General features: G+C 37.0%; 1 protein-coding gene across 1 annotated transcript in view; it reads left to right on the top strand.

Moving 5' to 3' along the window:
- Positions 1-550: 550 nt before the first annotated feature.
- LOC131156997 (translation machinery-associated protein 22) overlaps positions 551-16866 on the top strand; it is a 30022-nt gene continuing 13706 nt past the window's right edge. The window contains exons 1-2 of the mRNA XM_058110805.1: positions 551-880; positions 979-1071. Coding sequence (XP_057966788.1) covers positions 733-880; positions 979-1071 — 241 coding nt within the window. The 5' untranslated portion in view covers positions 551-732. The remainder of the gene's footprint in view (positions 881-978; positions 1072-16866) is intronic.

The raw sequence follows: 16866 nt of genomic DNA, 5'->3' as shown, positions 1-16866 counted from the left end.
CTCTCCTCCTCTTTTTATTTTTTTCTCTCTCTTGTTATCCAAACATCACAAGAAATAAAATTACTCTCCTTTCTTTTCATAAAAGAAATCACTATCATATATTTTCTTTTAACTCCTAGTTATCGAAAGAAAGTGTTACAATTGTTGCAAGATCACCATGCAAATTAAATTTGAAGTTTTTAGGATCCAAATGGAACTTGACTTATAATTCAAGCATTCGAATAAAACGATTTAAAATCTTGAATCAGATTAGCTATCCCTATTTCCTCCAAATTCTCCTAACTGCAATATAGGATTATCTTAAGTCAATTAGGTATATGCGCATAACAAATAATGTTTTACTCATCTTTGGTTTGAAAATTTAGATTTCAAGTTTTCAATTTAGTTTTATTTAAATTTAAATATAAAATAGTACAAAATTATATGCATTCCTTCCAAATACACACACATCAAAATACAAGAACCAAAATCCATATTTTGGAACAAAATTTGTCATTTTTTTTCAAAAAAGAGAAGCCATTTAAAACGATGTCGTGCTAACTCTCAGAATAACTCCAAATGCGCAATGATGCGTTCGAAAGAATCAAAAAACAGCGTCCTCAGCACAGCCTCCTCTTTCTCCTTCTGTCTCTCTCCAGTTTCAGTGCCAAATATTTTCTTCGGGAAATATTGCGTGAATTTTCCCCGGAGAGAATCTTTTCCCCAAGGGAGAGCTAGCTATATAGAACTTCGATGTCGGAGAAACCCCAGCCGGTGCGCGTCCTATGCTGTCCGGTGTGCAGTTTACCGGCAGAGTACTGTGAATTTGGACCTGATTTTGAGAAATGCAAACCCTGGTTGATCCGAAACGCTCCTGACCTCTACCCTGATCTCCTCAAAGGTTCGTCTCCCTTTCTCCTTTCCCAAACCCCGAAAAAACTCCCAATCTCCGCTTTTGGCAAACTCGTGTTTGTTTGATCACTGGTTGCTCACGTGCAGAGGCAAATGCAAAGGAATCTGATAAACTGGCTGATCAGCTCCAGTCCACCGGAATATCTTCTGCAGGCGGAGGCGATGGAGCCACTGCTTCCGGTAGGCTTTTATTTCTACGACAAATATTCATGAATATCGTTGTTTATCCCATCTTTAAAAAAAAAAAAAAAAAAAAAAAAAAACTGTGGATTTAAGCTATTTATTTACTTAAATTTTGGGTTTAAGTTAGCTTTGGCCATCTTGTATATGAGTTTTATGGTTGGGCATTAGCTTCATGTTGTCAAGGTATGTAAAGCTGTAAAGGCTTGCTAAACACTATCAAGATGAATGTTAAGAGACCTTGATCTAGAACATCCAAATTTGCACATATCATTGTTATTGGAAAGGGTCTTTCTTTCGTCCTGTAAAGTAATTTTTTTTTTGAATAAATATGTTTCCATTCACCAACGATATTTTATTTAGCTGCATTTAATTGCCAGCATGGTGAATTATGGAGGATTTCTTGGATAGCTCGTTCACCATGAATTGTGATGTGGTCATGCTCAAATCGTTGAGGGATTACTCTCATGTTTAAAGGCTGCATCACATTCTTCTAAGGTCTAGAACCACAAAAAATTATGTGATTTTGATTGAGTTGACCATGCATTCGGTTGAATATTTGTATGGCCACATATCTAAGACTTTCATCCCACGTATTTTCCATTTTACACCTCTTTGGCTTTTCTTATTTGTTTTTTCCCCCCTCCAAATTACCAATCAAATGAATATACTCCCATATATTCTATGAAGAAATTTATGCCCTGTTTGGTTTGCAGAATGAAAAATTGAGCAAGGAATGGAATTGAATGGAATGTATGACTCCATTCCGATGTTTGGTTAAAATAAGGAATTACTACAGGAATGAAATGCTTCAATTCTAAATGAGTTTCCGATGGACGATCTGACCATCAGCTTCAATGATATATTCTATCGATCACAAATTATTTCCTCAAATTCTCAATTTCAACAAAAAAAAAAGAAAAAAGAAAAACAAATAAAAAGGTAGAGCATTGCAATTTTGAGAGGACTTTTCTCAAATCTAGAATTTTCCCTCATCAAAATTTGAAAATGGCTCATTGCTAGCTACCCAGCACAGGATCTAATGCCCCAACCATCTAGGAGGTGAAGCATTTACCTCAATGAAAATAAACTCCAATATTCCATTGATTCAAGAATGTGTTCGGAATTTGGCACTACAAATCTTGACCGGACAGTAGCTTTAAATGGCAATTGATTGTCTCCTGCTCAACTCTTGCATTTGATGCACTTTTTGCTAGTTATGCTACATTGTGTCGTGGTTGCTGTCTGTCGGACTTGGTGCCTGAGCCTGACTTCCTCCTTGTCACCACCAAGATCACCCAAGTTGTGAGGTCCATCGACATGGCCGTCAGTCAATTCTTGGAGATCGAGACTTTTTTGGATGCAGTTGAGTTCGTACAGGAGAAGAAATTTGGGGAGATGGGCAAGTGCTCCACCATGTGCAGGAAGCTTCTAGGCAGCGCTGCTGCCCATGAGATCCAGCAGTCTGGGAGGTACACTTGTGCCGTCAGCGTCCCAGATTGTCAATGGGCTTTCATACTTGCATATTACTGCTCTAGGAAGATGAACATCAAGCTTTTTGGAGTTCCAATGGGAGAAAGGGGAGCTGGAGGAAGGAAGAGAGAAAGGGTGTGTCCTATTGGGTTGCAAAGGGATATGATTGTGGGTACAATAATTTGCGCATGGGTATTTTTGTCTTTGAGATAGGAGTAAGGAATGGAATGTTGACTTTAGTAGACAGCCAGTGGAATGTCTATTCCTTAAATAAAAGGAATGTTCATTCCTAAGGAAATTTCATTCCAATATTATGTTGTGTAACCAAACAAAGGAATGGAAATGGGATAGGAATCACGATTCCATTCTTGTGTCAATTCCTTCCGACCAAACAAAATGTTATATTTTGGCCCCCGATTATCCCTTTTATAAGGAAAAATCTTTAAGGATGTGAACTTTTGGTAGTCCCATTTCAGGACTATGACTACATGTTTTGTCTAGATTCAAACAGTATTTTGTGTTTCAAACTAGGAAATTTGTTGCTGCAACAAAAGCAGGTCGCATGATCTCATGTAAGCCCCCTTTTGGCCTTGAATTTCATGGAGAAGTGATCTGTTGGGCCTTGAACTTTATGCAAAGTTCCATTTTAGGATGGGGTCTCATCTTGAAAAGCTCATGTGACCCACTTTTTGTCACAAGGCAGTAAATGGTGCCAGAAAAGTTTTTGATTGGAGCATACCGTCTTAGTCTTAGGTATATTCTTGAAATGAAACTTAACCCAAAGTTAAAGATCCATAAGTATTAATTTATATAAATCCAAATAAACAACCTGTTTGCATAAAAGTACGGGTAAGGCTGCTTACTTTGTGACAACCCTCTTCTTACCCTTGCAAAGTGGGGAGCATTATGACCCGGGGGATTCTTATCCTTATAGAATTGCTTATCTATTTATAACCATATGGAAATTATATGTTTGATTAATTGGTCAAAAAAATGCAGTCGCTGTTGTTGTTGTTTGTTTAGTGTTTGTTTGCACTAAATTTCCACATATTTCCTTAGCTCCTTTTCTAGATATTGGTTTTTGGATGGGTACTAAACGAGTGTATCAATATCATAGTTGGTAAAGTGGGTACGGTTGCAGGTGCAGGTGCAGGTGCAGGCCGCTGGAAGTTGGAACATGTGTTAGATTTGAAGGTTAGAAGTGTCTAAGAAGCATGTAAATTATATATAATTGCAAAAATATGTATGGAATTACACAATATAGATAAAATATAATATTTTTGAAGAAGTATGTGTTTGTCTAAGTCCAACGTATAACTAACACAATTTCATGAAGACTATTTTCACATAACAATGCCTAAGGTCTTGAAAAATTATTTTATTTCATCATTTTAATTGAATCAAAAGTAATAAACTCCTAGTATATGGCCTACTAAAAGTGGGGTGCTTTTGGTGAATGGGATAAGATAATATAGAGCAGGCTAAAAGCCTGTATCCCATGTTTGGGATGCATACTTGAAGTAGATAGGATTGGACTATGGATGTCACTTAACCCATTTACACAGGATTTCTATGGCTGGTCCTTCCCCATGGGCTAGCCTTGCCCTTCCCATTGGATTTAGCCTTTTTTTTTTTTTTTTCTAGTCTCCTTACCCTTGGCCCTGCCATTTCAGGTCTGAATAGTCTCCAATGAGTAAACCCTATCATCATGGGCAGACCACCATCTCCAGCCAACCAGCATCACTGGCAAAAGGAGAACCACCATTTCTTCTGAACAACTGCCCATAATCTCCCGCCAGCCACCATCTTCTCCATTTCTTTCATCTTTGTTTTTTTCGTCTGCTTATTGTTCTCTCATTGTTGTTCCATTTCCAGAAAATTATCATTTTTGGTTGTGCAGGGGTGCTTGTTTTACACCTGGTTGGGGGGGGGGGGGTGGGTTTGATTGGGATCGAAAGATGAGGCTTGATTGATGGCAAGTTGGCAACATGGTGAGTTGTTAAAGGCCATTTTAGATTGGATGGCTGCGGGTTTAGATCTGCAAGCTACTCCAAAATCTGTGCTCATTATATAATAAATAATTAATGGGCTGTGTTAGATATATGGGTTATTTGCAGGCCATTTCTGGATCACCATGAGATGGCATTTTTGTCATTTGAACACACATCCCATTCAATCCGTATTGGCTATTTGATGTACACATGGTTTCATGTAATATAATGGTAACAGTTCGCATAACGGTTATGGAATCATGGTGAAATGGTTGCAGCTATCTCAAGCATTTTGTAATGGACTAATGGGTAACACACCATGTCTGTGAATTCATCTTTTGCATTAGCAAACTTGTTAGATCCTAGAATCCTACATACTAATGCTTTAAATGATTTTTAGTAAATTTTAATCCATTTAAATGTAACATGCACTACGAGTATTGGATGTCATCTTGGTTGCTTTGATTGAATTTCGTGAGAAGAAGCATGCATATGCTACTATTCACGACTTTATTGATGAAAAGTGGAGTTAAACTAAGAAATCATAAACATAAAGAAATATAGAATATATAGTGGCATCTTTTGTTCTCTTTTAGTCTTTAATGGAATTTTTGTTATCTAAAAAAAATAAAATAAGATATACAATGTTTGTTTATTAAACAAGAAAAATATGCATAGCCATAGAACGTATATTTGTCTCCAAATTAGGTATGAGAAAGACACAAAAGAAATAAAATTGAAAGAATTTAGAATATGAAAATATGTAATTTAATGAAAGAAAAAAAAGCTAGGTTTAGTTGGATGCTAGTTGCTTTAAAAAAAAAGATATACTAAATGTCAAAGAAAATGGACCCAAGAATGATTTTTTTTTTTTATAAAAATAAATAAATAAATGCTAAGTAAAATAAAACCAGCTTAAATTGAGTTTCTAAGCCTCAATAAAGGGGAAAGAGAGGGCAAAATTTGCAAGAAAGAAAAAAGAAAAAAGAAAAAGAAAAAACAGGACTTAAAAACCTATTTTAGTCACTCACAGCCAGTTTGAGTGTAATGACCCATTATGGCGTGTAACAGTATGGTCATGAATCGAAGGACCTCTTGGATATCACCCTAGTTATAGAAGTCATCACGTAACGATCATAATGGTGTTTATGCATTGATTTAAAACTATGGATGTACATCAAACACTACATACATTTGCTGATATATCCTATCCCATTCACTGATTTCATTCCTATCTTTTTGAGTCATGTCCGATGTATCAACTGCACACTTGAGGTCTATAATAATGGAAACAAGGTTTTATCATGATGAGGGAGTGAGATTTTGTTATTGTCAGCGTAAGGTTCCATGAATGTTTTGTGTTTGAACTTTGAACCTCAAAATAAGAATATTCTTGGAAGAAGCTGGCTTGGAGGCTGGAAAAGAAACAAAGAAGCTTCACCTGGTAGTAGGTTAAGCAGTAGTAACTCGAGAGGGAGAACCAACGGAGGGAGAGTATGAGTTGCATATTATATTGGTGTTGAATCTGTTGTTTGTGATGCACAAGAAAGACTAGAGAAGAAAGCTGCCATAGCCTACCTCCATCTATATTTAGGGGCAAGAATGGCAAGAGCATGTACATTGTAAGCACATAAATTTATCACAAGCTAGGCTAGCTTAGTAGAGGCTTCGAGATAGAAGGGGAACCTATGAACTGGTTTCATCAAGGCAATAAGCTAAGGGCAATGTAACAAATCTTGGAAAATTAGCATGACAATAGTAAAATGGCATATTTATTTTTTATTTTCATTATATTTTTTGTTAAATTATTTTTATATATGTTCAAAACTTATTAAAATATTAATGATACAAGCCATTAAAGTATCGTAATTTTTATTTTGCCCATTACTTTAGTTGAATTATTACATTTCTCTTCTGAATAAAAAGGATGAAACAAACTAGTCACATGCTACTAGGTGGATTGGCTGCTATATTTTTAGGAGTATTTGAATGGTTGATTCATTTTCAAAGTCAAAGTGTCCATATGCAAGTATTTGATGGTGAAAGACTTACATGCCAACATGCCCCTGGTGGCCGGGTTCATGCGCCTCCATCCAATACATGGGTGCCATATAAGCAGTGTGACCTCACACAGGTTAATGTGGTGCCATTTTAGTGGGTGGGGGCACACACCTCTGAATAGAGTTGGGCATGGTTCGGTTAATTATAGCCCTAAAACTGTTAACCTGGTAGAAGTTTTGGTAGGCAAATTGAAATTGATTTGTTTCAAATGGTTAATTGAATTTCAGTTAATCATTTGACCCCGCATACGCAGGAGCTTTGTGCACCAGGCTGCCCTTTTTATTTTCAGGCCAATATCAAACGGTTAGTGGAAGTGAACGAATATACCTTAAAATTACACATTATATGCAAAAAAGAATAAAAAATATATTGAGGTGAGAAATTCGACGAGGAAGAAGAGAACAAGGAGGATTTCGAACTCAGCATAGTGGAGGAAGGACAAGGGTGGTTACTGTCATAGGTCAATGATGGCTCTCCCACGATCAGGGTCAATGTTAGTGCGCAAGAGCACAAAGCATAGTCATAGTAGTCAAAGGCGTGTCTGAGACACACCACACACCTAGGCGTGAGGCGCACTGAGGCAATGAGGCTTGCGACAGGGGTTGAGGTGAGGTGACCTTTAATGCGCCTCACAAATGTTCAAATTTATTCTTTGTTTTTCTTACTTCTCTTTTAATCTCAACCATCTGCTCTTTTTTTTTTTCTTTATTTTTTGCCTTTTTTATGGAATTGCTGCCACTTTTCCCGACATATATACTCAGCTGCTCTCAGACTTCTTTCTTCTTTTCTTCTTTTTCTTCTGGCCTGCCGTGCTGGTCTCAGTCAAAGCTGTGAACTCCCTTTTTAATTTTTTTTATTTTGCTGTCCATTTTGTTTTTAAAATTTCTGTTTCTTTTTTTCCTGAAATTTCTGCTCTGCTGCTTCTCAGTCTTCTTCTTCTTCTTCTTCACTGCTCTGCTGCTCTATGCCCCCTCATTAATGTGTTTTTTTTTCCCTCTTTCTTTGCACTTTCATTTGGGAAATGAGCTGTTTTTTTTCCCTGGAAGCATTTCTTCTTCTCAGCATTTCTGCTTCTACAATCTGGAATTTCTGGCATTTTAGTCAGTGCTGCACTGCTGCTGCTGCTTTTGGTGTTTTTTTAAGTTTTTTATTTTTTAAATTTCCCTGCTCTGCTTCTATTTTGTGGAACTTATGGCATGAACATTGCATGTTATTGAAAATTTGTGTTATGACTTCATTTTTATGTCCTAGTATTGAGTATTTTGATATTTTAAAATTCAAATATTAGTCCTAATGTGTTTACAATCAAGAATTCCATTATGTAGGGTATTCTACACAAAATTTTAAAAATATGCGCCTCACCTCCATGAGGCGTGCGCCTTTGCTTTGCGCCTAGGCTCTAAGCACCCTTTGCGCCTCGGTGCGCCCTGCACCTTTGACTACTATGAGCATAATGATTGTGAGTTTCCATGTATCATGTTTGCCTATGGCCGAACATGTGGTTTGGGTTGGACATGGTGCTGCCATATATTGGGGCTGGGAGAAAGGATGAGCTGTGGGTGTGAGCACAGTGGCTAGGGTTGGGGGAAAAAGGAATGCCATGGGCACATGATATGAGTGGTTGAGTGAAAATGTGGAATACATCAGCAATATTTTTTTTGAATTTGAGTTATTAAAATATTATGTAATAGGTATTTTTATATATTTATAATATATCGATTCGGTTTGGTTAGCCATGGTTATTGAATGGGTTGAAGAAACCGGCGAAACCACTGACTAAAAGAAATGAGAATTCCAAACCAAAACCTAATGGGAAAAAATAATTACCTGATTTTTTTTTTTCATTTTGTTTCGTTTCGTTCGGTTTGGCAGTTTTTCTTGCCCACCCCTACCCCCCCTGGGCACAATTTTTTTTTTCTTTATTTGATGTGTTTGGAAATGGTTTGTTACTAAATTGAAATTGGATATTTCTGGTAATTTTCACTTCGTAAATGTTTTCTTTCTTGGGTCATATGAATCTATTAGTATAATGGTAACAAAATTCTGAAATTGAAAGCTGAAATCTCTCTCTTGCTCCCCCATCTTCTTCTTGAAATCTATAGCAATAATATGTAATCAATCTCCTTAATACTTTTGATTTCATGTCCTAACTGCTTAGCCTATTTTTGATAGAGGGTGAGATGTGTATGAGTATAACCTAGTTAATTTGGTGATGATTGTGATTGGATCTATCTGTGCTAAGGATTTGTTCATGTTTTCTGCTTTCTAATTAATTTTTTTCCAAGGCAGTTTTATTTATAAATGAGAATCTTACGTTAGAGGAAGTAACCTTTTTAACTATGTAACATTATCAATGTGTCCGTTTTAGTAGGATACTGGGAGTCAAAAACTTATATTTGACCTTTAATGTTTCTTTTACAATACCTTGCTGTTCTTGTTAATTTTGATGGTCACTAAAGATTAACAAGTTTATGAATTAAATGTTTAATAGTAAATTTAGTTTGTGTCCTTTTATTGAATTTTTTTAAATCATTTTCATTCATTACTTTAGATGGTGAAACTAAGGCTAAGAAGGGTGAGAGGGAACTAGGAAATTTGAAGTGTTCAGTGATTATGCAGGGAAGGGTTTAAAGAGGTGATTTCATGGTTAATTTTGTGTTTTTAATTTTTATTTTCTTTTACAACAACGGTGACAAGCCCTAAGTCTCACTAGATGGGGTCTTCTACATGAATCCTTTTCCGCCAATACACCTGAGCAAGAGCATTTCCTTCTATTATTAATTTCTTTTATGTTTTTTTTTTTTTGAGGATTTCATATCCTCACCTAGGTTATAATTTCTCTCTCCCTCTCTCTCTCTCGCTCTCTCTCTCTCTCTCTCTCTCTCCCCCATTAGGAGGCCTGTGTGTATAGGCTCTGATTTGCTTCTTGTGCTAAAAAGGTTTGGTTAATTTACAATAGCCAACTAGATGATATTAACTAACCTACCATATACCTAAGACAAAAGGCTGGTTGGAGCTAGAAGATAGAAATAATAAGTTCCATGATGGAGAATGATAGAAGGGTTAAACCTCAGATAAGGTCTGTGACCATAGCTGATGGGGCAAGTGTTAACTCAAGACTTTTTTAAGGTGTTCAATTTTTCTTGTTCAGAGCCTCAGAGGGGGGGGGGGGGGGGAATTAAACACGGTAGACAAGTAGAAGAAAATGAAATAAAAATGGCCATGTTCTCTTTTTCAGATGATAAATCTCTGGGCCCTGATGGCTTTAATGCTAAATTTTTTAAGAGTTACTGGTACGTAGTTGGTAGGAGTGTCAGTGGTACTATACTTTTTTGAGGACTCTTAAGGGCCCGTCTTGTTTTGGAAAACAGTTTTCATTTTCCATTTAAAAAAAATATAAAAAATGAAGCTAATTTTTTATTTTTGCCGCATTTGTATGAGATAATTGAACAACAATAAGAAGTTTTGGCACTATTTGCTTGTGGAGATTATTTTATTTTCTATTTCTAAGTTTTCAAATAATATGAAAATGCCACATTTGTTTCCCGAAAGTTGTGAAACATCTTTTTATTATTTTTCTAGATTTCTAACTCTTATTTATGTATAGTAACATGAAATTTGGATCTTGGATTTTAATTTGTTTTGATTATGTATAAAGTTTCTTCTAAATCCACACAAATCCAAATTCAAATCCCAAAATCCATGATTCCAAATATTACCTAATATAATTTTTAGAAAATTGGAAAAATTTGTATTTTTTTTAGTAATTATTTTGAAATTTATAAATAAAAATGAAAAAATATATTTTGCACATTTAAACAAACTCTTTATTTTTGACCTTTTTAAACTACAAACAAAATCTTTATTTTTGACCTAGAAAAACCACAAATCTTGAAAAACTAAAAAATAAACAAAAATTTTTTGTAAGTCTGGAAAAATAAAAAATGAAAAGTGGAAAATGTTTTCCACTACTATACGGACCCTAAGCTTCTCAAATAAGTCAACACAACTCTATTGACTTTTGTCCCTATAACAAAGAACCCTACTCATAAAACTTTAGGTCTATTGCATGCTGCAATTTGGTTTATAAATGCATTGCAAAGATGGAAAATTGATTGCAGTCGAATCTTAGTTCTTTTGTCAGTGCAAATCAAACTGCTCTCATAAGGGGAAGAAGTATTCATGATAATATCTTACTGGCTCAAGAACTGTTACATGCCTACCATTTTGATGATAAGCTCCCAAGATTGGTTCTTAGATTGGATCTGATGAAAGATTTTGACTCTTCATTGGATTTTTTGATACTACTCCTTGAATGTATCGATTCTCCACTGAATTTTACTGGGTGGATAAAAGAGTGCATCGCTACACCAACTTATTCCATAACGATCAATGGTTCAACGGAAGGCTTATTTAGAGGGCAGAAGGGAATAAGGCAAGGAGTTCCTATATCTCCTTACCTGTTTCACTATTTGTGATGATTATGGAAGTTGTAACCAGGTTACTGCAGTATTCAGCTATTCATGGCCGGTTATTTTATCATCCAAGACACAAGAAGATAAACTTGCTAAACCTATATTTTAATGATGATTTACTAATTTTAGCATAAGGCAATACGAACTCTGCTACATCCATTAAGAATGTCCTTTTAATCTTCTATAAATTGATAAGCCTGGAGAGCAATCCTGCCAAATCTGAATTATTTTGTTCTGGAATTGCAGAAGTGGTTAAAGAAATTGCACAGGAATTGAAATTCTGGGCATTTCCTTGTCAGATATTTTGGATTGCCACTAGTCACTAAAAGAGCTAGCAGAGCTGGTTTTAACCAGCTTGTTGAAAGAATTTCTGCCAGGATTTGCAAGTGGACTCAAAAATATCTTTCTTATGCAGGCAGATTGTAACTAACCAAATCTATTCTTCAGAATATTTTCAGATATTGGTTATTGGCATTATTTATTCCCCAAGCTGTAATTCTGGAACTGGAAAGGATGTTCAAAGCATTTCTTTGGAGGGAAAACAGATGCAACACACAAAATTGTAAGGATGTGTCCAAACCTCTTTATGGAGGAGCATTAGGCATTAAACTGCCTGCAGAATGGAGTATAGCTTTAGCAAATAAACTTCTATGTGATTTAAGTTCTTGTGGATGATTTCGGTTCATACTTATAAGCTTAAAGCGAAAAGCTCTTGGGCATTGAAAGCTACTTCAGAGATTTCTTGGAAATGGAAAAGAATACTCAAGGCAAGATCCTTTGCTGATTCAAATATTAAATACAGAACAGGCAATGGAAAATCCTATCATCTCTACGATGACAATTGGCATCAGAACAGTTCTCTGATTGGTTTGCTTTTTCCGGTATGCAAAGACTGCCTTCCATAATCAGTGGTGAATCATGGATTTGACTTAGGAGAGAAACAGCTTAAATAGCTGATTTTAGATCAACCATATACTTCTCTCTAAATGTTGGAGTTTATGATCAAGTTTACTGGAACTTGATACCTTCAGGAGCCTTTTTATTCTATTCAGCTTGGGAGACTATAAGAGAAAATAAAACCCCTGTCTACTGGGCTAACACCCTCTGGACAAAAAACTGCATCCCAAAACAGTATTTTGTTGTGTCTAGCTATTCAAAACAGGCTATATGGACAGAATTGCAACATGGGGCAGATGCTCATATTTTACATTCTAAATATGTGGTTCTTGCTCTGAAACTGAGGACTGCTTATTTTTTGAATGCCTAACCATAATGTATGCCTATAAGAAGGCAAATTCAATATTGAATATACAGGGAGGATTTTTGCCATGTGAAATTCAAAACATGAGGAAGCACACAAGCTAATTTGGGCTTCTACTTTATATTATTCCTGGAAAGCTAGGATTACGAATGCCTTATTATTTGAGGGGAAGGCTGTAAACTCGGATTACATAGAAGGGCAAGCTGTGGGGGATATCAAAGCTAGCTGTTCTGGACTAATTATATTTCAATTCCTAATTGGGGAAAGCTGAACTCTTAGAAATAGGCAGAGGTAGAATGGTGTGAATCTTCATTCATTTAGGATACTATTTCATTTTATCATCACTACAAGTCATGTTTTTTTTTTTTTGGTTGTAAGTTGTAACCCAAATGAATCCGTTGTATGGCTAAATTGCCATTTTCCAGCTTGGGTAATATATGGAGCTTATTTCTTATCAAAAAAAGACTTGCCATATAAGTTTGTCCTTGAGATCCATAATATAAATATTTATATTTTGATCAGTAAAGAGAAAATATATTAAAAAGAGGCATCAGGGGGATGCCACCCAAGTACAAAGGAAAACAACAGGAGAGAAACATCCCTTATTGAGAAGTGTCAATAAAATCAAGGATTACAAAGGGGTCCCTTCCAACCAGCCCATAATGCCAGCTAGAGATCATAGCCATCCATTGGTCCATGACAGACTAAATGGGAGAAGTAGTTCCTTTGAAGGCTATACTATTCCTTTCTCTCCACACCACCCAAAAAATAGTAAGGGGGATGAGGGAGAGAGATGAATGTCTTAGGGTGGGCTAGAGGGCTAGGGATCATTTTACAACCTAAGCTCCTTCATAGCAAAGTAGAACTTAAACTAGCCTTTCGAGTCGGAAACCTTTGGAATGGCGATGGCCCTCCAAACTCCTTCATTAATTTTGGTAAGGGCTAGGAACCTGCCTAAACAATTATCTTTACATTGGAGCAGCAATGACTTCTCCTTTGACCTCTAGTGTCAAAGCCAATAGGAAGGTCTAACATTGATTGAGCTCCAAAAATCATCTAGGGCAGCTAGTTGCCATTCGGTTTCACCCACATCAAGAAAAATGGAGAACCGCCTACATTTGTGATTTTCAGTAACCTTGAGTGAGTTGACCTTCTCATAATCCAGAGCAAGGTTGAAGGACTTCTTATCAATGAAGATGGCTAACCTGCCATCGTGATGCATGGTGGAGATAGGGAGTGCACAGGATGGGGCTGAAGAAGGTTACAAGACAAGGAGAGAAGTTCGAGGTTGGGAGAGTGTTTTGTGGTTGAGGAAGGAATTGCGAATCACTTTAGGGCACATATGAAAGGCTGTGAATGTTCCAAGGATTGACAGAAAAGAGCTTTGAGGAAGGTGGAGTCGCGAGTGGCTTTAGGGCTCTCTGACAAATCTCTTGCTCGAGGCTGAGAAGTAGGGCTTTGACATAGCAAGGCCACAAGACTTCGAAGAACAATAAGGAGAGAGAGTATCAAGGGATGACAGCTGCGAGGCTTCAATGGTCTTCAACGAGAGAGAACTGCGAGAATCGTTTTGAGAGCATCACTTTTAGAACCTTCCAAGGATGTTACGTATGTAAACATAAATCATGAATTAATATCAAGCAATCGCACCTGAGTCTAATGTTGCTCGGTATCTCGGCACCAGACATCCAACTAGTGTCTTACTCTTAGGTCCGTAATGTATCGAAGTGAAGCAATTCAAGGAAGGGGATTTAGTCCAACAACATTAACAACAACCAAGCCTTAAGCTCCACTATGGTTGGCAACATGAATCCTTCTTTTTCCATTCTACAGGATTTGGGGCAATATCCTTTAATAAATGGAGGGCTGTCAAATTGTTACTCACTTCCTTAGTGCAAGTTATTCTAGGTCTACCCATTCCTCTACTGTCACTAGCATTATTTGGTAAACATTGCAAGGGCACAAACCATCTTAACTGCCCATTTAGGGTTAAAGACAAGTGTGGTCATTGACCTTGTCACATAAATCCAATAAGGTCACTATACTTTAGTTCTTGGAATTTTGGTCACCCAAATTGTTGAATTGGTTCAATGTTATCCAAAATCTAATCCCTGTTAAAGAGAGTTGATGGAATGTTGTGTTGGGCCTGTTGGCATCCCAGTCAGCAACCCATTAAACCTAGTCAATGAACAGTCAACCAAAAAAGGACAACTCATTCTTCTCCCTTTTCCCTTTCCCTTACTTTTCCCTCCCAATCTCCTATGCTGGGAAGAATCGCTCTCACTCATGAGATTTATGGGAATCTCAGTGGTGGAGTGATTCGATTTAGGATGAAATGAAGGCGAAGGATGATTCCGGCGTCTTCTCGTTGCCTTTGTGGAAGACAAGCCCTTTCACAAGTTCGAAATCTGAGAACACGCCACTGCATTCCTACCAGCACCACCGACAGAGTCTGTCCTTGACATTGTAGACTCAGGCCATCGCCAGAGGCTACAAGGAGAGCTCATGGATCTGGTTTGGAACATGCCTGAGTCTTTATACGAGTTGTCTTTGAAGGATCTCGTTGAGCAGCCGCTAGTGGAAGTCCAAACCATAAGGTGGACCTGAGTATCGAGTTGGTGTGTCATCAAAATCGAAAGATCATAATCTATTTGTTTTCCTAACATTATTTAAATGATTAATATTGGGAAATGTGGTTACTTTGTTTTTGAATTTATCTATGGATGGATGGGCTGTGTTTTGGTAGCTATTTCTAATTCTACACAAAAATACAAAACAAATTGTAGCCTATGTGCGCTAGGGAGTAGGGGAGCCTTTGGTGATAGAAGAGGTGGAGGCAGCGTTGCCAATGCCTTATGAACTCGGGTTTCGAATCATTTGCTTCACTCTCAATCACACTAACCTCACTTTCTGGAAAATGAAAGTACTCATCCTCCCATCCCAATTTTCTCCTATCATCTCAAAATACTCCAAATCTCTCCATTTATTAATTTCACAAATCACATTTAATTACTAAATCATTCTATCCATCTATCATGTTTGAAGGACCCTTCTGCATATTTCCCAAGAATTTTTGGCTTCAAATCAGTTGGGTAACTTCAATCCTTCATTCGTTTCATCTGTCATTTCATTGTCTTTTCCAGTGACTGTAAATTCACTAGAAAAAGATTAGTTCATTTTCAATTTTAATTAGAACAAATCAATTAGTTCCATAAATAGGGCAGCACTGTGTGGGGGAGAAGGTAGATGAGGTGGAGGAAGGCGATGTAGTAGTCTCAACTTTCATATCAGAATGTGGAGAATGCACATTGCAATTCCAAGCAGAGCAACCTATGTTCGAAGTTGCCACTCAAAATCTCTCTATGGATGCTGAGGGATGAACCAGAAGATTCAGGAACATCAATGGAGAAGTTTTGTATCATTTCACATTTGTCTTAGGTCCAACTTATGGTTTGGACTTCCACCAGTGGCTACTCCACGAGATCCTTCAAAGACAGCTTGTATGAAGACTCAGGTCTGTTTCGAACCAAATCCATGAGCTCCTTGCAGCCTTTGGCGATGGCCCGAGTCCACGACGCCAGGGACAAACTCTAGTGGTGGTGCTGGTGGGGATGTGGTGGTGAATTCTCGGATTTCGGACTCGTGGAGGGGCTTGTCTTCCACAAGGGCATCTAGCAAATGCTGGAATCATCCTCTGCCTTTGTTTCCTTCCCAAATTGAATCCTCGCACCACTAAAATTCCCATAATCTAATGATTGAGAGCAGTTCTTCTTGGTATGGGTGATTGGGAGGGAAAAGTGTTGAAAGGGGAAGAGGGGAAAAATGGGTTGTCCTTTTTTGGTTGATTGGATGGTGACTTGGTTTAATGGGTTGCTGATTGGGATGCCAGCACAGCATTCCACCCACTCTCCTTGACGGGCATTAGATTTTTTATGACATTGAACCAATTCAAACTTTGGATGACCAAAATTACAGGAATTAAAGTATAGTGATTCAATTGGATTTAAGTGACAAGTTCAATGACCATGCTTGTCTTTAACCCCCCCGTCCTTCTACTGTCTTATCTTTTATATCTGCTATGCCTAACTTACCAAAAATGTGTTCATTCCTTAATTTATCTTAAAGAGTTTCACCACTCATCCACCTTAGCATTCTCATTTAGGCACTTTTACTATTTGGATTTGTTGTCCATTAGTTGGCTAGTTGCTCAACATTCTATCCTATGTGGTATGGCTGGTCTTATAACTATTGTATAGAACTTCCCTTTTAATTTCTTGGACATTCTACAATCACACAACACACTGGAAACACTTCTGTATCTTATCTAACTTGCTTTAACTCTACATATTGCATCGTCTTCAATTTCTCCTTCAGCTTGCATAATAGATCTAAGGTATCCAAATTTTTCTAGTGCTAATAAGTTCTTGGCCATTTAATCTTTTTGTCCAAGTACTCCTCTAAAATGACTAAAGTTACATTTCATATATAGTCTTCTTTCTACTTATCTTAAAACTAGATTTTAAAATAAAAAGTT

Source organism: Malania oleifera, chromosome 6, assembly GCF_029873635.1.
Source record: "Malania oleifera isolate guangnan ecotype guangnan chromosome 6, ASM2987363v1, whole genome shotgun sequence".
Taxonomy (NCBI): domain Eukaryota; kingdom Viridiplantae; phylum Streptophyta; class Magnoliopsida; order Santalales; family Ximeniaceae; genus Malania; species Malania oleifera.
This window is presented reverse-complemented; position numbering and strand designations above follow the sequence as displayed.